This window comes from Pleuronectes platessa, chromosome 18 (assembly GCF_947347685.1).
Source record: "Pleuronectes platessa chromosome 18, fPlePla1.1, whole genome shotgun sequence".
NCBI lineage: Eukaryota > Metazoa > Chordata > Actinopteri > Pleuronectiformes > Pleuronectidae > Pleuronectes > Pleuronectes platessa.
In genome coordinates, this window is record NC_070643.1 from 8,972,020 (window position 1) to 8,991,937 (window position 19,918).

General features: G+C 46.2%; 1 protein-coding gene across 1 annotated transcript in view; it reads left to right on the forward strand.

Moving 5' to 3' along the window:
• Window positions 1-1,074: 1,074 nt before the first annotated feature.
• Window positions 1,075-19,918, forward strand: part of csmd2 (CUB and Sushi multiple domains 2) — a 232,783-nt gene continuing 213,939 nt past the window's right edge. Inside the window, 2 exon segments of the mRNA XM_053446653.1 lie at window positions 1,075-1,255; window positions 18,240-18,456. Of these exon segments, the coding sequence (XP_053302628.1) occupies window positions 1,075-1,255; window positions 18,240-18,456 (398 nt within the window).

Below are 19,918 nucleotides of genomic sequence, written 5' to 3' on the forward strand. Positions count from 1 at the left end.
AAGTGCCGGGCAGCCCCGTGATTGGTCCAAATCGACAAAGACATGGTTGAATTAAATTAAAGCCCATCTCAGCATCCATTATTATTAGTTTGATTATTCTTATTAGAATTGCTGTTGATTTATTAGAGAAATGACAGTTTATATAACTTGATGGGTCAGTTATTGACCCGTCAACTCACACACTGGTTATCTTGATCACTTGTGAGTGGTGCAAGTTTGATATTTACCACAGGACTTTATAAAATGTGGGCATATGATGTGACTGGAGAGAGAGGGAGAGAGGGAGGGAGGGAGGGAGGGATAGAGTGAGTGGGTGAGAGAGAGAGGGAGAGCGAGCGCGAGAGAGCGAGAGAGGGAGCGGGGCTGCAGTCTGAATCTTGGCGTCGCGCAGACCCGAGACAACGCGGTGGCGAGGCGCTGCGAAACCGGGAATACACGCAGTAGCGCATCGTTCCCTCCGCACAGCAACACCACTGACCGCGCTCCCAGCGTCGGTGGAGAACTTCTGAGGCGATTTTTCTAAATCTCGGATCCGGATAAACCTTCCCCCGCAGCCCCTGTGCGTCTCCTTCATTCCTCCTTCGTTCCGACGAACCTCCGGACGTGGATTATCGGCACCCCAGATGCTGCTGTTACTAAGTGGAGATACATCAAGGAGAAGGACATAGAAGCTGTGGGATAAACCGCAAGGAGGGATCTCCTGGCTGCTCTCTGGTTCTGTCAGTTGCCTATGTGGAGCGGACGAGGGATTTTCGTGATTTTGTCCTCTCCTCTTTACGCATGTGAGGCAGCTCAGTGACCACTTGAATCGCGTCTCCCCCGTTTCGGTCTCCCTCCCTCCTTTCTCCCCTTCCTCTCCTTTAGGTGTGAAATCTATCTTCTTCAGACAGAGACTCTGAACCCCTCGGTCCCCGCATGACATGGTTCGGTCCAGCTGCGAGATCCGAGCCTCCTCCATGCATTGGGATTTTTCTCAGCGCCGACACCGAGTGAATCTCCCCTTTCTGACCATCTGAGAAAAAACCCACCGTGCGCCCCCTGCCACACCAGAGAGGAGAATCTAAAGCCCCTGCCATGACCGCCGCTGCAAATCGGGATGGAGGAGCACCGGGACTTGCGAGGAGGAGAGCGGAATGCGCATGCAGGAGCGGGGACGGAATACGGATTTTTGCTCTGATGAAGGCGGGAGTGCAGGCGCACCGCTGGAGCCGGCTGCTGTTCTTGTACATGGGGCTACTGGCCGCCTCGGCGAAGGGTAAGTCCCCGCGACTCTGCCGCTTGAGGAGATGCAAAAATGCAGCAGGTTTACCCCCACGCTCCTGCGCCCACCCTCCCCGATCCCTGACTGAATGCAAATCAGCATCAGCAACACACAACCACACAGGCACACACACAGGTCCATCCTATACAGGCGCATTGTGGATCAGCCTCTCCTCGATGTCCCAGCGCCCAAAGTTATTAATAAAGAAAGAGGTGGTTATTTTGGCGACTGAGCTTCTGTCTAAACATTCTCGACTCAGCTCGTGCGTGTTATAACAGGACCGTGCGTCAAAGGCGGTTGCGTGGAGCCGAGCCGGGTTAAAACGAGCTGTTGTGAACGTGTGAACGTTGCCTCCGAAACGCAGGAGGCTTCTCAGGTGAGAGGAGGCGACGTTATGCAGCGAAGCAGCAGCGTGTCCTGCTCGGCTCCCCCCTGAGTTGCAGGAGCAGGCGGTGGATGATGATGCTGTTCGGTCCAAGTGTGTGTGTGTGTGAGAGAGAGATTAAATGTGCCTTCTGAGTTTCCCTATTAAATAAAACACTCCTTTAGATTCTCCACTTTCCCTAAATCCCTCGGAATAAGAGTGGTGTGTGTGTGTTTTGTGTGTTTTGTCCCCCTCTTTTTCTCAGTGTGTATATGTGTGTGGGCCACTTGAGCCTGCGTGTGTGTGTTGTGAGTATGTGTGTGTGTGTGTGTGTGTGTGTGTTTGAGAGGCCTAATTAACTGACTCTTGGCTTTCTGTCCTTGATTAATTTCAAATGGAAATCTCAGGCAGCGTTCAACAGATTATCATGAGAATGTACTTCGGATCACTCCTAGTTACTGATCCAGGATTTGATCCTTGTTTTCTTTTCTTTTCTTTGTCTTTAAACAAAATTTCACCACTCGTTTGTGTGTCGTGATTTAGAGCCCTGGGCTTTTTTTTAGAGGGGAGGCGCCGCAATGGTTTTTGTCATCCTGAGCAGGTCCTTTGGCACCGAGAGCCAACCGTTCTATCACTGTCTTGGCTCCACACCCGCGGAATGGGAACTATTTTTAGCAAAAGCCAAGAATACTGCCACGGCCACTGTGTGGATTTGACAGCGAGGCATTGCTCCGCGCTCGCCCACTCGCACCTTTTTGGTTTGGAGAACGCACAGTCCAACAGGGAGTGAGTGAGTGAGCGAGCGAGTGAGTGAGCGGGTGAGTGGGGGGGGGGGGGGCGGCACGTTTTTTTTTTTTTATCAGCATCACCAAAGCACAGTGGGCCGTATCATGATCTCATCGCTTGCTGCGTGTGCGTGGATTCAAGCTGGTGCGTTACTCTTCACCACCAAACGACAGCCTCTCGTGTCTCCCACCGCACAACACCCACTCTGCCCTCCCCCCCCCCTTACCCCCCGTCCCCCGCCACTGATCAAACTTGCGTCGTCAACCACCCACACGGTTTTTGGGTGAGATGTGGGTTTATCACACACTCAGCTCTGTCCACATGAAACCACCACTTCTCTCTTGACTTTCACTCTCGCGGAGTAAATCCCACTGCGGCTGTGGCCGTGGGAGGCTACTTGCTCTATTTGCGCTTTATTGGAGCCTTTTTTTAAATATGTATTTGTATCGCTGCTCACTCTCCTGCCGCCTGAGCCTAATTCCGGAGGCGACTCTAACTTATTGCGCATATCTACTGAGAGCAATGGCCGGACTGACTCTCTTATAGTATCGGCGTTTACTTTAAACGGTGCCAGTAAATATCTTTAGTGTATCACACGCCGTGGCGCCGAGGTGGTCCGGCGTGTCCCTCGCTGCAGCTGCCACCAGCAGTTGCCCCATCCTCCCATTGAGCGGCACCAGAGCCTCACACTATGCTGAGAGGCGGAGCGGGGAGGGAAGGGGGAGACCGTGGGGTTTCGTGGCGTTTCTCCGCTTCCACGCTCCGAAGCGAGGCCGGACACTTGACTGACCAGCTATGGCTGATACATGTTGCGCTGTTGCCTGAATCGAAGCGTTCCCTTTTTGCAGGCTGTGTTTGATACGCGTCAAATGAGAGCTGTGCGCCTTTTTTTAAAATATATATATTATACCGTCGTCATTTGTCAACCAGCCTCACTTTAAACGATTCTTTAGACTCCCCCGTAACCTTATTATCGTTCCCAAGGGCCGCGCAGACAATGATAGAGATGTGTGAGAGGCTTGTGAGAGAGAGATCTGAGGCGAGCAGTGCGCCCTCTCTATGGGATCAAACCCAGCTGTCCCAGTGGAGTCGTCGCTCAATAAGCGTTAATCAACCTCTATTATATTAAACGCACAGAGGAGATCGTGCAAAAGGCCGGGCATGGAAAAGGTGGGGAAGGGGAGGTCGTCCTCTCTTTACTCACCTTTCCCATAAGGGGATGGCACGTCTTTCATCCGTGCGCGTTTCGGCTCGACCGCATTAGATCATTCGTCAGCGGCGCATGAGACAGTCGCTCAGCGTGTCCGTTTACAGGCACGATCACGCTTCGTGCATGGTCCTCTCCCCTCAGCCACGCTCTCCTTTATATAAAGGCACCATGTTGTGCTCATGATGAAACTTGCAGAAATGTTATGAGGACTGGAGGGCTCGATGCCGCTTTCCTTTTTATCTCTCTCTCTTTTTTTTAAAACTTCATGACATGTGCTTGTGTTCCTGCAGTCGTGAGGCCTCTGAAGGAAGATATGTGGAGAGTGTGTGTGTGTGTGTGTGTGTGTGTGCGTGCGTGTGTGTGTGTGAGGCGTCTGTGTTTCTCTAGTCAATGACGCAGCGAGAAATACGTCAGCAAATCAGTTTTTGGAGTTTGATAACACAAATAAAAAACTGTTGCGACCACTTGAAAATGAATGGTCTCGTGTCCTCGTGTAGGCAAAGAAGCGGAGGTTAGAGAGAAACTGTAGAAACACTGTGCAGCGACACCTTCAGCAACCTGGACAGCGACAGGCGCTGCTGCGTTTGCCAATGTTCAGCACCACGGACAGCTCCCGCAGCCAACAGCCTCAGTAACAGCTGCTCATCGGTGGAGAGCTCGATGGCCTCATTTAAACCTTCAATTACACACAGACTTCAGATCCTTTTATCAAACATTTAAGTGTAAAAAAGCAAAAGAGGCAGTTTTCACTTTCCATTGTCTCGTCTCTGAAAAACACAAGAAATCTGAAGGTGTCTACTGGCTCTTGAGGCAAGCAGCTCTAACAGACTGTTATAGTAATATATCGTCTTTTGAATTCAGTTGTTTATCATCTCAGGCAGGGGAATTTAACTTGCAGTGAGGTGCAGAAGACAAACAAATACTGCATACTAGCATACAAATACAGATTTGATCTTAATATGTCTCCTGTACCACACTCACCAAAGTGCAACATGACTACACCACAGTCCTGGTCAGATCTTGCAAAGGGTAGAATCGATGCATACAAAATAACATTGGTTTAGGTTTATTGAATGGGGACCACATGTTTTTCAAATTCTATTGCAGTTATAACAAACTGCCTTAAATACCTGGCCTGAAAGAAGAGTTTCAAACTCAGTGCAGGGAATGACCTTTCCTTACTGTTGCTGAAACATCAACATCATGAGGGCCACCTCAGGCAATGATACAGCACCTCTAGCTGTCTTTGGCCTAGACAAAATGGATGTGGCCCACTTGTACAATAGTAACTGTCGCCCAAATACCCCAAAACAAATGTGGGCCTTGTTTGGCAAGCGTGCCTGATCTGGCAAACAGGAGCGGGCTGCCCCAGTGCCATAATTCCATATGATATGTGGGCCGGATGACACAGCGGCAGTGTCGGCCAAATCGGGGCTAAAACAAGTTGGCTTTGTGGATGTGGGATGCCCACGACCTCATCAGCCACCTTCACAATGTGGCTCAGCTGATTTACGTCCTTATTATTTACATTTGTCAGACAGCTCTTCACCTTAAGATCCAGGAAGATCCTAAACTCGTCTGCAAATCACCACAACTTTGCTAGCTCCCAAACCACGATGTGTGGTAGCTAAACTGGAGTTAGTTCTGTGGTTTTCTGAACACAGCTGCTCATATGTCTTATGACACCCTAGTATAACCAAACCGTCACACAAATCAGTCCATATGTCCCAAGTGCCTCATTTGTGTTTTGATTCGGTCTCTAATGGTGCCTCACTGTCTTTTTTTACCCTCACCTCTCCCGCTCCCACCTGCCTGATACTCTCAATCTCAAATTCTCAACTACCTGCACGCTCCATTTCTTCCTGTCTCCCATCTGCTCTCTATATTCACCGTTGAGCAATAAAGGAGGGAACGGGGAACTGAGAATCAGATGACATTATGTATTTGCTCAAAATTGAGGAATGTGCTGCATCCGGGGTCGGCGTGTATCGCCCCAGATGCTGCTTTTGCCTGCTTGCACAGAGCAGAGGGCGCCGTGGGGAGTGAGCGGTGGTCAAGATGAAGATGGATGTATAGAGGAGCAGGGAGGAAGACAACAGTGGAGCAGCAGGGAAGGAACTGACTGGGAGAGGTAATAAGAGGCAGAGGAGGCAGACGACTGTTGAGGTAGAGCGGTGATAAGCTTACACCAGCTGGGAGATAATCGGGGCCCTGTGTTTCTGTGCCTTTTGAGTGCCGGGCGAGTTTCCTCTCTTTAGCAAGTGACCTATTTGAATCTCATTTTCTTATCAGACATCAAGCAGACTCCTATTTCCACATCTAACAGCATGTAAGTGAGCTCGTGGGCACATGTATGGGTGTGTTTGGATGAGTCTGTGAGTCGCCATCCCCATTCACTCCAGGCTGATTAGACTAAAGTGTTGACAGGCAGGTCATTAGCTACCTCAAAAGGGGCAACTGAGAGATGGTGTGTGTGTGTGTGTGTCTGTGTGTGTGTATGTGTGTGTGTGTGTGTGTGTGTTTGTGTGTGTCTGTGCGTGCATGCCAGAATGTACACAGCTTTGAGATGATACGAACGCTTCATCCTCGTCAGCTCCCCATGTTTCCCCTCCTACCTGCTGATGCGTCATGCTCCTCTTGTCTCTGTCTTCCCCTCGTACCTTCTCCTCTTCTGCTCCCTCCCTCCATCCTACCACCACCACCACCACCACCTCCTCCTCCATCCTCCTCTCCGATGATTCACACTGTCATCTGTCTCCAGATGGCCAGAGCTCTGTCACTGTGCTTCGTCACACTGATCACAGCCACACCGCTGACACACACACACACACTCACATACGCACATGCTCATAACACAAACTGAATCATTAGACCTCGTGAACTTAGCTGGATGCACGTGTGCAGAATTTCTTGATTAAAGAGGCACTCAGTGAGATGATGAGGAACATCCAATTCTTTTTTCAATAAAGTCAGATTTGCTGTTCCTTCTAGTAAACACACAAACACTCTATCTCCCACAGCATCACTGTGCTTTGTTTTGAAACCTTTGATGTCCTTCCCTCTTTAACTTATTGGGTAACATTGCATCATGTTTCAATGTGTAGGGGGGGGGGTCTGAATGATGTCCATTGTTCTCTGCTCCAAGTTTAAAGTTGACACATGCATGAAGCAGACCACAGACTGTTGATAACAAGGCGAGATCGCTTGGTGGTTTTGAAGTCACAGTGCACTTTTTCTTGGTCTTAAAAAGTTTTTGATTCGATAACCTGAAATCTAGGCCTAAAAACATCTAAAACATTTAAAAGTATTACTTACATACATTTAGGATTATCTTCTTTATGTTAAAGTTCCATTAAAACTTCATTATAGTCTTAAAATGTCTTTTAATTTAAATTGCCCAAACCTGAAGAAAACTTGATTAAAGGACACTGCAAACGTTCCTTAAACATAGTTGCGGAGGACTCTGTCTACCTGGCGCACGGAGACCACCTGCTTCCTGGATTGCATAGACTGTGAAGCCTGATCTACAACAGTTTTCTGTGATTGGCTTCCCCAGTTCATCAAGATCTTATGGCTTCTGCCCTGCAACAGACCTGAGAAAGTCTTAATGTCCCTTGGTATGTGTACCGTTAGCTCTTCAGTTTAGTTGAAGCGCGATACCTAAGCAACAGACGTCTTGTCACTTGCCGGCGCCATTACCTATTGGAAGAACAGTTCATCACTGAGGCAAGTTAAATCCTGGGATAGGTTTGACTTTTGTTTTCTCAGAATGGAAGCCCATTTGTCAGCCGCGTTGGAAGGAGCCTTCGGAATAGGAGAGCCTAGTTGCACTGCTGTGACACAATGGGCCTTCAGATGCAGCCTCAGAGGGATACAGCCTTTGAATTGAGACAGAGCTATAACCAAGCACCGTCAGTGCCTTCACAAGTGTTTGTGAGTTTAATATTTCTGTAGTGTACCCTGCACATTGAAAGGTGTTTCTGTGTGTGATGAGTCGGGAGCGAGAAGGCATTGGACTTAACAACGGTAATACATTCAGATGGTATTGTCGTTATAGAAAAAAGGATTGCTTTCATTACATAGGAGGCGTACACATCCAAACCGAGGCATTTATATATCCAAGGACTAAAGTCAGCAGCTCAAATCGAACACAAGCAGCGAAACACCTTGTCGGTAAACAAATGAGAAATACTCTTGTTTCCTTCAAATATGTCTCCCAGCGTGTCCCTGGGCTCGGCATCAAATTAATAAATGTATATTTTGGCTGCTCTGCGTATACAGGGAATATAAATCTAGCACTGTTGCTCTGTTCTGGCAGCGCTGGTGCTTCACATTCAAAACACGCTCCCCCGAGTCGTTCTGTTTAACAGCAGCTATCTGCTATTAGCATTTCCATCTCCTTTAAAGACACTGGATAGAAGGTTATAGCAATGTGTCTTCTCAGGGTCCGCGCTTCTTCAGGCCAACGTGATTTCATATCTTAATATCTTATTTCCCTGGACCAGGGTGTCTGTTGTACTGGTCAGCTCTTAGATGTGCACGCCCTGTAACTGCTGTCAGACCAGACGTGTCAGGAAAGGAACATACCTGCTTTGTCAATCTTCCCGGGATAACCCAATGTCACGATTCATAATACCACCAAAAAATCTAGAGCTTACATCCTCCCCCACCGAGCCAGGGTATGAGAGCAAAGACTCAATCTTGATTCAGATTCTCCTCTTTGTTATCAGACATGGGAATTTGCTCCAGTTACTGTAAATCCCCAGGACCTGAGAGACGGATGTAGATGCCCCATCCGTCTTGTATAGACACAACGCTCAGGCAGGGGATTCTGCCGCTTCCTGATTTACACTGTTCTTATCGGATATCAGTGATCCCAGAGATGGAAGATTACATCCTGGGCAAGAGGTATCTTGTCTCCACCTTTTTCCTGAACCACGTCCCTCTCTATTCAGCGTATAGGTAATCTGTCAGTGGTCCATCTCTGGGAAAGAGGTAGAGTCATCATGTAGGGGTGGATCGAGGGGGGAGGGTGGAGGGGGAGAGCCTTCTATCTCTACACTTGTCCGGTCCACTTTTAGTTTCTACTCTGGCTCATTTGTAAATTTCAGTTTATTACGATCAACATGGTGTGACACTGCTTTGTTTGAGACACTGCTAAGAGAGGTTGATCTAATCACCAGATGTGTGTTGGCTCAAGTTACGTGTGTTGCTGCCACGGAGGATATGCATTCCTAACAAGCGTAAGTGAGTGGAAAGCATCTGACGTCATTACTGCTGAAACGGACCGGACACAGTATCTGCCGGAGCAGAGACAGAGATAAAGGGGCTCATGTAAACTGAGCTTTAATTCTCAAATGCTTGATAATCTCAAAACATCCTGTTCAGACCTGGTTTTAACATCTTTGTTGAGATATTAAATCACAACCGGGCAAGTCTGAACGCACCCAGATGTGTCCTGAGATCCAATCCATCAGATAACATTACGAGGTGGTCTGGGACACATTCGGCCATTTTTCTGTTTGGTTTGCTTCAATGAACATTACTAATGTAAGATTTTCAAATCCAAGGCAACTGGCCAGAGTGGAAATTCAATGTCATAAAAGCATGATGTGAAGCATTATTGTTATTTAAAATAAATGACCATGTCCTGAGAGTGATGCATGTAGCCCATTGATTTGAAATGTGGTCTTCAGTTGACACTGAGTGTTCCTGGGGGAGCAGTTAGGTTCTGAGTTGAAAGGTCAAAGTGTGTCTACAGTTAGTTGGAATGAGGCTGATTGATCGTCCGATACAACGATCCTGCTGGGACGATCACGACCTGACCCCTGGATCAGTGCTCCCTCTCGGGTTAAATACACACTGCTGATAGAGGATCAGATGTCCATGAACACACACACACACACACACACACACACACACTGATCAGTAGGTTGAGGAGTATTACTTTAATAAAGTCCCCTAATTTGAATGCTCCAGATTCCCTCATATTGTCTTAATCTGTATTGCCTGTAACATTGTTAATGGATGTGACTTCTTCTGAGAAGTTTTGAGTTTTTAAGATTTAAATTATGCTAATTGTTGGGATAATTTCTATGTTGAGCTGTCCATGATGTTTAAAGTGCACGTTCATCACGGGTCAGTGATTTATTAAATTCTCGGCCTGGGCTTGCAGATCACCAGTTTCCTAACAGTCCTATAGTTATTAGACTGCCTGTTAAGTCCCGCCCCCACTGACTGCGAAGCACTGTTTGTCTGTTAATTCAATTTTTATTGATATTGAACTTATCATGTGCAAAAACTGCACCAAATTAAACATTGCTTGTCCTTGGGTCCTAAAAAATACGAAAAAGTGTGAAACTGACTAGCTGAACCGTTCTCGAGATATGGGTTCCACATGCAGGTCAACGGACGGATTTGGATTAGTAGGTAAAATAGATCTCTGAGTCTAGAGAGTCTTTTTTTAAGTGCAAATAAAAGACAAGACCTAAAAAAGCAATGGCTCTCCGGTATAGAGTCAAAAGTACCTCGGAGAGCCGGGCTGTCAGATGTGATGGGAATGAAAATTAGGTGATAATTGACTTCCGCTATGTCGCACATTAGCGTCAAACATAACTATGCTTTTTTTTCTATAAGTAGCAGGGTGACAGGATGAGGAAATGTGTGTGTGTGTGTGTGTGTGTATAGTGCACGGCCGTTTGGGGGTTTTGTGTGAGATTAAGTGTTAAGGCAGACTCGAGCAATAATAAGTAATTGAGGTTAGCGATTTGTCTTCATGTGTGTTCTCCCGTATCCCCGTTGTCATGGGAACAACATTCAAACTTATTTGACGAGATCAGCGACTGAGACTCTTTGATCTGCACTTATCTCCTCCTCCTCCTCGCGTTCACTTAAAGAAACCCCGTCTTTTCCTCATCAATACAAATGTGCACACCCACGCATAAAACATAAAAAACACACACGCACACACACACACACGCACACACACATTTCTCCAGGCATCCCACCTCACTGTGTTGTGTGTGGGAGGCGCATCTTGATCAGGAGCTGAATAACCTCTCCTGCAAACAACAGGGTCTTTCAGAAAGGGAGGAACATCAACTGTAACGTGCCTTTGACTCTCAGGGGGTTGCGTTCCATTGATCAGTTGGAAACCTCCGTGCGCGGGTGGACGAGGCCCCCTGTGTTGTTCGCAGTAACCCCGACTCACCACAGGGCGATATGCATTTACTGATGAAAAGGACCGAGGAGAAAAACATGTAGAGTCCACACAATTTTTTTTCTCAGTTGAAGCAGTGTCGGAACCGGTTGTATCGTTGAGTTTGAGAAGATGGGTTGAAATTGTGTTAAAGTGTGTGGGTGGCTGGTTTTTCTTCCGCTGGGTGGGTGGCTATGGTGCAGGTCCTTTTGGCTGGCATCGTAATACCACTGGTTAAATATGACCCAGCTGGAAGGAACTGCCTGCCCTCCTCCCCCTCCTCTTCCTCTCTGTCTGAGAGGACACATGCTCCATTGTGCTTCTTTCGCCAGGCAGCAGTGTGTGCATGCACCCTAGTTTCTGCACCCTTGCCTTGACTGTGTTTCAGCAAACAGCCATTTTCTTCGAGGCTTTAAACTTTGCACGTGGGTGTTGTTTATGTCCTTACCCCACACATTTCACCCTCCAGCTACGTTGTTGTCACAATGTGTGTTCGGGTTGTTGTAAATGCGTTTGTATTAACTACGTGTTGCCATAGGCGTCAACAGATCTTGAAAAAATAAATAAAACAGCCAGAGTCTTAGATGTGAGCGCCACAACTGGGACAGCACCTCATAGAAAGCAGCCACTTTGTATTCTGGAAAAAATGCATGTATGTTTGCTTCAGTACTCTCTGCGTGTTTGCACAGATAATCTCACATTCGTGCAGGAGACCGTCCCGAGCTTTGCATATGGAAGCACAAGCTCTCCTGCCTCTTTAAGAAAACAACGTTCACCATTCATCCCAGTGGTAACGACCTCGGAGTGGCGGCGGCGGAGGGGGGGCAAGTAAGTGGGAGGAAGCCTATCACCAGCGCCTTCCACTGCATTTGGCTTTTCTGTAATGGCAGACGTTGTGGTCCTGGCCCAGACATTAGCCTAATGCATTGAGCCGAGCAGGATCGCTGAGCTCGCCTATTTCCATTTTAATGGCGGCCATCTAGAGGTGAATTTGGATATGATGCGGTCAAGGCGCACATACACGCTGACACGTCAAGAGACAAATAGGGGTGCTGGGAGGATCTATGGGGCGGAAGGGTTTATCTTCACAGCAGGGAGGCAGTTACTGACGCGCAGGGAACACACACACACACACACACACACACATTCACACACACACACTCAAAACATTTGGTTGTTTGAAGTTTACTCATGGGGTAAGTTGGATGTGATATTGGACAGCTTTGTTACTCAATAAACCCTCGGGGACTCACTTGTTTGGTTGGAAACGACTCCCTGTTTTGCTCCCATGGGACGCTCCTGCTCTGTATATGGCTCCTGATGGACCACATATATCAAGGCTTAATGGTTCCCCTTGAGAATAAGGAAAAGAGCTGAACTCCATATTTCAGCTGTGCAATTTTATTTTTTTACAGCGCCCAATCAGAACATGCATTATCTGAAGCCAAGGCACTTACAATATTATATCTCACGATTGCCAGCAGTTGCCACAATGAGTAAACACTGATTGTCAGACTGATGATAATAGTAGTGATACTTCCAGGTGTTATAATGGGATTAAAATATACTGGCCATGTTAAGACGGCAAGTGGAACAATCATTTCTCTGTTGCGTTTAAACGATCATTTTTTAAAATATTTTTACATTTCCATGGCCGTGTCACAGACTCGCTGTGCCGAAGTTCCGAGGGACCTCTGTTTAACTTCAAACAATAACTTTCTTCTTAGCTGTATCCCCTCATGCACGGCTTTAGACTTCAGGCGTTTCTATTATTGACTACAGGAACGGGACGCTCCCTGCAAAAATGGTTTTTTGTCCAAAAGCAAACTTGAATTGCAGATGAGGCGACGAGACAGAAGCGGGGATGAATAAAGCAACAAGGGAATAGAAGAAAGAAAAGGGGGGACAGGGCCCGGAAAGGAGATTTGTAGTTCCGTACTGCCTCTATTGTTTGTGTCTTTGCGGCATTATGTGAAAGCGACTTTGGGATTATGTTCCCCAAGATATCATTTCCTCCTGTTGAGCGTCACTGTAGTCTGTGTAATTGTATCTCGGCAGAGCAGTTACATGAGGATATGTGACACCGTGCTCAAGTCAGGGTATAGGGATTACACTCATACATGTGCAGACAACCAATACCTCTGTGTACAGATATGTGTTCACACTCACCTCACTTTACAGTCACAAACACACACTCACAGACACACACACACACACACACACACACAGATCTCCCAGTAGACCTCTAGCTTTAGCTAACGGTGCAGATTAAACTCGATCTTGCTATGAATATCACACTGGCTGTCTGTGACCTCGACACACAAGCAGCAAGATGCAAAAAATAGTTTACAAAAAGAACACAACAACTCCGATATAGCCTTCCCCTTCTTTCCAACTCATTTACTCCCCCTGGCTATTGCTCTTCCTCTCGTTGACCTTCTGACAAGCACTTACTTTCCCACTCTCCATTTATTCCGCTGCTATTTTTGATCATTTCTCCCCCCCTAGTTTGTCTCCAACCTCACCTTTGCTTCTATTATTATTATCTTTTCCCCCATCGTGTCTTTTCTCAAACATCCATAGAGTCAGTGTCTCTGAGTCTATGTCGCCGCCACCTCTCCCTCTTTCTTCTTTGGCTCTCTCCCTGTCCCCCTCCTCCGCTCTAAGGGGCTGCTGTCCTGCCTGAGCGCAGCACAGTGACCATCGATTCATCAAAGTGTCAAGGCGCACTGCAGCAGCTCCGTGGGCCCGCTACTAAACAACTGCCCTGGCAAAGCAAACAATAGCACCTGCACACACACACACACACACACCTGGAGCGCTGCCCCGGCAAGGTCAGACACCCATTTGGCAGCATGCACGCCGGAGTTGCCAGGCTGCCGGTGGCACAGTGGGGCCAAGCAGTGGACAACATATCTGTTGAACATCCACAGTTATCGGGCTTATAGTTTAACATTCCAGACCACGCCAATGCAAATACTCCCAATAAACATGCTGTGGGATAAAATACACATGCCACTGGAGCTAGCTTTGCAGTTTTGCTGATCCAACCCATTGAAGCAGTTCCTGTACCACACTCATAATGGTTCTCCTGAACTCACACAACTTGAGAATTGACCTTCTACCTTGCTGGTGGTGTAACTGGGATAAAACAGCAATGTCAGCAGTCTGTTTAAATGGTCTTCATGGTGTGTCACTGGGGTCATCTGCAGGATGGGCTCTTCCCTGTAGGATTAAACTGGAGGGCTTCAGAGTAGGTCCCCCGCTCCCAGCAGCTAATTTCATAATGCACCCTGGGCGAGGCTTAAATAATTCAACCAGGCTCCGAGTGCTGGATCTACTTAATCAAAGGCTCAGGAGTGGAGATTTATGTGCCTCGGCGTGTACCTCCCCGACACACTTGTATCTTATATGATGGTAAACTGGGTTGTGAGTTACTGGTGCTCAGATCCAAGGAGAATATGGATAAGCATGACTCTACGGCGCAGCAGACAAACATCTGGCTAACATCCCCGTTATCCCTGCGTAATGTGGAAGTTAAAACTTGATGATGCTGTAAATCAGTCCCTAATGCCCGCAAATGTGAGTTCTCCAGTGAACTCTGATGTGCTTGTTATTTTTTTTTTGGTCCAACTCGATTGTCAGCTTCCTGTTTTTTTCAGCGAGGATAAAACGTGCCAAATTTTTTTTATATTAAACTCCCTGAAAGTACCATCCTCGTCTTTCATCCCAGATTGCGTGCATCATTATCGATTTAAGAGTCGGTCACTTGGCACAGGTGCGGCCACTTCAAAATATAATTTTGGCCGAGCTCTGGCAGACTCTCAGATTCTTTGTCATGATTTTTCATTTATTCATTTTTTGGCTCCGCTTAATTGTACCCATAAAACACAGGAGCCGCTCCGCCGCGTGGTTGATCACCTGTCGTACATCGATATGTTCCGTCCCACTAATAACACATGAACCCTGGCGTTCTCTCTCCAGCTGCTCAAACTCACCGGGTCGATTACAATCTAAACAACATTCATTTCGAACACCGAGAGTTTGTCTTGAGTGTCAAAGAGTAATTTCTTAACCGCAGCGTTTCAATTAAATCCCGAGACTGATGATATTTATGATAACAATAACAGTTCAGCCATTTTAACCTCGCTGGTGTTGTTTAGTAATGCAGCCCCGGCCCACACCCACCCAACTCATTACCAATGCACAAGCGGTGCTCGGGTCCACTCTGACCCCTATCAAGCTCTGCCATCGTGAGCCATTGATTGGCATTTGTCTGATAGAGGCCTGGTAATGAAGGAGATGATGAGGGATTATTGACCGGGCTGTGTGTATGAAAATCAGGTTGGGGGGTTGGAGGTGGAGGTTTTACTTGGATATTAGTATTGACCCGCTGGTAATGGCGGGTGTGGACGCTCTCTCTCGTTGGGTCTATTTAAAGGCTTTTTATGCAAGAGCTGAAGGCGATAGCGCTCGCCCCGGTCTGTTTGTGTCCGTCGCTGGTTGGTGGTTAAAGACGAGGGAGGTGAAGAAAAGAAATCCGAGCCCACACTCTGGTGATGCTATTTTCGGCGCTCTATAAAACACACACTGTTAATACCTTTCTTATTTTTACACGGTGTTGTTCGTTTGGTTTTCAAAAACTCCACGGCACAGATCTCAGCGCCAAACAAAAGAGCTGAACTCACAATGCAACAACTGGCTCAAGTGTGTTGAAGTGCCTGTGGGTTCAAGGACTCTCACATTAACATCTTTTGGAAGAGGTCAAGCACGTATGACGTGTTGGAGATTGGCGGGCGAGAGGCCCCCTGCCAGTTATTTTTGCTGAGACGGGCCCCGGGGAGTCAACAGTGGCATGATGGATGCACTAGGACTGGAGATGCTATTATCCTCCTGCTGCTGATACTGATGCTGATGCTGATGCCATCCAGACAATGTGGATCTTTTCCTCCTGACACCTCCTCTTTCCCCCACCCGACCAAAGAAAAACTAAAATACATGTACAATGTTGTGATACAGAGTTGTTGCGCTGACCAGACACAAAAAGCGAGTAATGGATTTAGTTTGTTTGTGTGCTGCTGCTATGCGTGTTTTTTTCTTAAAAGATATTTCAGTATTCATAAATGTGCCACCCAGGCCCTGAAATCTTAAACAACAGGCTTGATTATTCCTGCGAAAAAACCAATCCAGCGTTTGCTCATCTGACTAACCAGGGATTATCCATGTTCATACTGTAATGCTTTTTAGTCATTTCTTTTTCTCTCTGTACTTTCTTTTAAAAGAAAATCACTGTCTTTTATATCAGTTGTGTTATAACATTGAAAGGAATGCAAATTACTTTTTTCTGGGGGGGGGGGTTGATCTTTGAGACTTGTTTCGTCCCATCAGAGAGCGCGCACACAAAGTAGCACAGAATCTGTGGGTTTTTCACAAGCGTTCAATTATTCAATGATACTCACATTTCCCCTGAAGGGGATTTAACAAAGCCGGCTTCACTTTTACATGTTGCAAAGCTGCAGTGTGTTTACTCAAGATTCCAGTTTTTTTAATGCCCTCAGGTAGTGTAGCTCGTTTCCATTGCATCGATTTGCTATAGACATTTACACAGTTGTGGGTGGGGATACAAATGAACAGCACAAAAAATGTATATCTACCGCTGCATTGTTTGTGTTGAATAATGTGGGTTATGCTGATAACAGATGTCCTCCAATTATATCCTCCTAATTACATTTTAATCAGGCTGCATTATGATTCAGGTTTGTGGCGGGAGCAAACAAAGGGGAAAATACAGATCGTTTGTATAAATAGAATGTATTCTTGCATGACAATCTAATTTAGTACCTCTGCGCGGATGCTCATTTATTCAGGCTCCTTTTGTGTGACCTTACCTCGGCTTGCGTCAGGCTTTGTGTTCAAAGGAGAATCAACTCTGCGTGCTGTGTATTCCTGCAGTCTTAGGTCACAAGCTACAGCTCATGTCCGGGGTGTTCAGATTTCATTATTCCGTCTTGACTATTCTTGTCATCTTTGTATGACAGACTAACAACAGACTGAAGTGACCGATGCCCAATCCCATTGCACCCCTGGCCCTAGCCCTACCACTTAACCCTTTTCTAGGGTTATCTTGGCCCTTGAAACAGAGTCACAAGAGGTAGAGGTTGAAATCTTTCCCTACCGAGACAGCAGTTAGTCATCGCGAAAAAACCTGACAAGTCGTCAGTAGTCTTCGATTGGTGGGTTGCCATATGAAATGATGTGAAAATACAAGATTATCATGCAAAAAAAAGAACACTAGCATGCTAACGCTAGCGCGATCGTCCTCTTTTTTTGCGGTTGTTGTGAAAAAATTACAATAATACATAGACATTATATTAAATTAATATATTACAAATATTGTCATAATTTTTAAATCCTTATTAATGGCGAAAATATTATATTTGTGGATCTCCCTCCCAGCTTGCCGGTATTTTGCAAGGCATTCTGGGTATCCCTTGGTTCAAAGAGTCTGAGGGCTATAAAGCCCCTTAGCCCTACCCCTCCGTCCCAACAGGTACTGGGACACACCTACATGTGAACACGCAAAACGAAAGGGAAGGGCCAATGGGTGAAATGGGATTGGACCAAAATCAAATTCCACATTAATATGTTTGATCGGAGGAGAAAGCCATGACCATGCGTGTGTCATTAGTTACCCATGATGCTATCCCTGCAGATATTAATTTGTGCATCAGCACTGAGAATCCCAACTGAAATCACAGGAAGCTGCACAGTTTTTAAAGTGTAATCACACATCAGTCCACATTAGTGAGGAATTAAACCTAAATGCCTTTGATGAACATTGAGTAAAAGTCGGGGCTGTGCTCACATCAGTGGGAGACTCACACATACACACACAGACGCCTCACGTGCCACACAACCACCCCACAGTGATGAGTGGCAACACACACAATTAAAGTTTTAGATTGAAGGCGGTGTGAGTGCCTGCGAAAGAAACATGCAAGATGAGTACTATAATTGTGGTATTCAAGTGTGTGTATGTGTGTGTGTGTGTGTGTCTCCTCCCCTGCTGCCCTCCGCCTTCTCTCCTCCAATTCTTTCTTGTATTAATGTGGGAACCTATTACTAATGTGGTGAGTGAACAAGTGTGTGATGATGGAAGTAGCGAAAGCTGGGACAGTCGTGAGCCATTTAGCACCGCTGTATTAATGGCTTGTGCTGCATGCTGTAGGTGATAATGGATGTTGCCGCACTTGACTGGTGGTGTGCATTTGTGTGCGTATTTCTGTCCTTTCTATTCAAGGATCCGGAGGAGTGTTTTTTTTTTTTTTAAACTCATAATTTCTCCACTGTGCAAGCTATTCTAACGGGTCTTAAACCCTTTTCATAAATAACCACCTTTTTCCCTTTTCTCTCTCCGCAGCTCAAAACTGCAGCTACACACTAAACAGTCCCAATGGGACGATAGAGAGCCCCGGCTACCCGTACGGTTATCCTAACTACGCCAACTGTACATGGGTGATCGTGGCGGCTGAGCACAACCGGATACAGCTGGTGTTTCAAGGCTTCGCCCTGGAGGAGGACTTTGACCTCTTGTCTGTATATGATGGGACGTCCAGCCCAGGGAACCTGAGGACACGGTAAGGTTGGACTCAGTGCTTTATATACGCGCCTGTGTGTTGGTTTTGAAAATGATTTATCTGGTAACAGTGACACTTTGACCATGAAATTAGTGTTGGATGCTTACAATACATTACATAGTATATGTATTACATTGTTGGGCAGCCAGAATGAAAAGAAGGTAGAGAGACGCTGTATTAAGTATTTAGTCTTTTTAAATCTATCTTATCTACTTGACTAATATCTGCATTCAGCTGTGACCTAGATTAGTTGCAAACATACAGGCTATGTCTCGAATCAAGGCCCGCCTTCTCCTGTATTTGAAGACCAATTGCGTCATAGTTCCTGGACTCTTGTTTACAACATATCTATTCATACAACCACTTATCCCTTGCACCATCACATTTCCCCTGATTTTAGCAATAACTGCAGTGGGTACAACACGATTGTGAGCAATAACTACAATCGCCCAAACCATTCAAATGAAACCCAGAGTTGTTTTAAAACGGATATGATCCCTTAAAGACTCATTTGGACTTGGAGGTATTGATAAAGGCAGCGGACTGGAAACTGGAAGAGGTGAAATTATAATGGAGACTATAATCACTGGCAGTTCGGGCAAAGCCTCTGGTGACTAATACAAGACTTCCTCTGTGGAGACTGTGACTGCACCAGGGTTTACTCAGTGGAATTCTGGGCACATTTCGCTCCTCAGAGCTACCAGCAAAATTAAATAAAGAGCACTTGGGTGTGTGAAGACTCCAAAAAACAACATCTTCTGAATCAGCAGCGTCTTTCTTCTCCCGTAAAACCAGCAATTTAGCAGCCTGGGAAAGTGCTGCTTTGTGCTAGTCCTCATACATATTTGTGTTTATCAGAACAGGGGCTTTCCTCCTTCAATCTTAAACAAAAATCCTGTCTACACTAACAAAGAATGTTTATTTAAGCAGCAGATAAAATCTTGTTGTCAAGAATAGGCCGATGCAACATGTGGCGACATGACCGCCCACCATGAAGACACGCTGGCCAATCAGAAGTGGCGAATTCTGTGTTGTAAGTGTGAGACAGTGACCTCTATTCAGCCGTCTGAGGTCTGTCCCTCAACATAGAGCCAGAGGAACTGTACAGTTAAACTAGGCTTGTCATAATATCAGATTTTCATCCCATGGAATTCATTCACAATTTAGTCTTGTACTTTATTTTATCTAATACTTCTGTCAATGTTTTTACCCCTTACCGTAAAGAAATGGCGCTCAAAGCTAAAAGGCAACCTACTAGGGATGTGCAGATGATTGATCAGTGTCAGTGTGATTACAGACCATTACAGAATGGCACCCCATTTGCCCATTAATGTATAAATTATTTATCATAAAAGAAGAATTAGATACTTTTATTTAAACATTTATAATGCCCTGCTGTAGTTTCATCTCTGCATCTCCTGCAAATGACTCAAAACAAATTCAACTTTCCGGGCCTATCTCC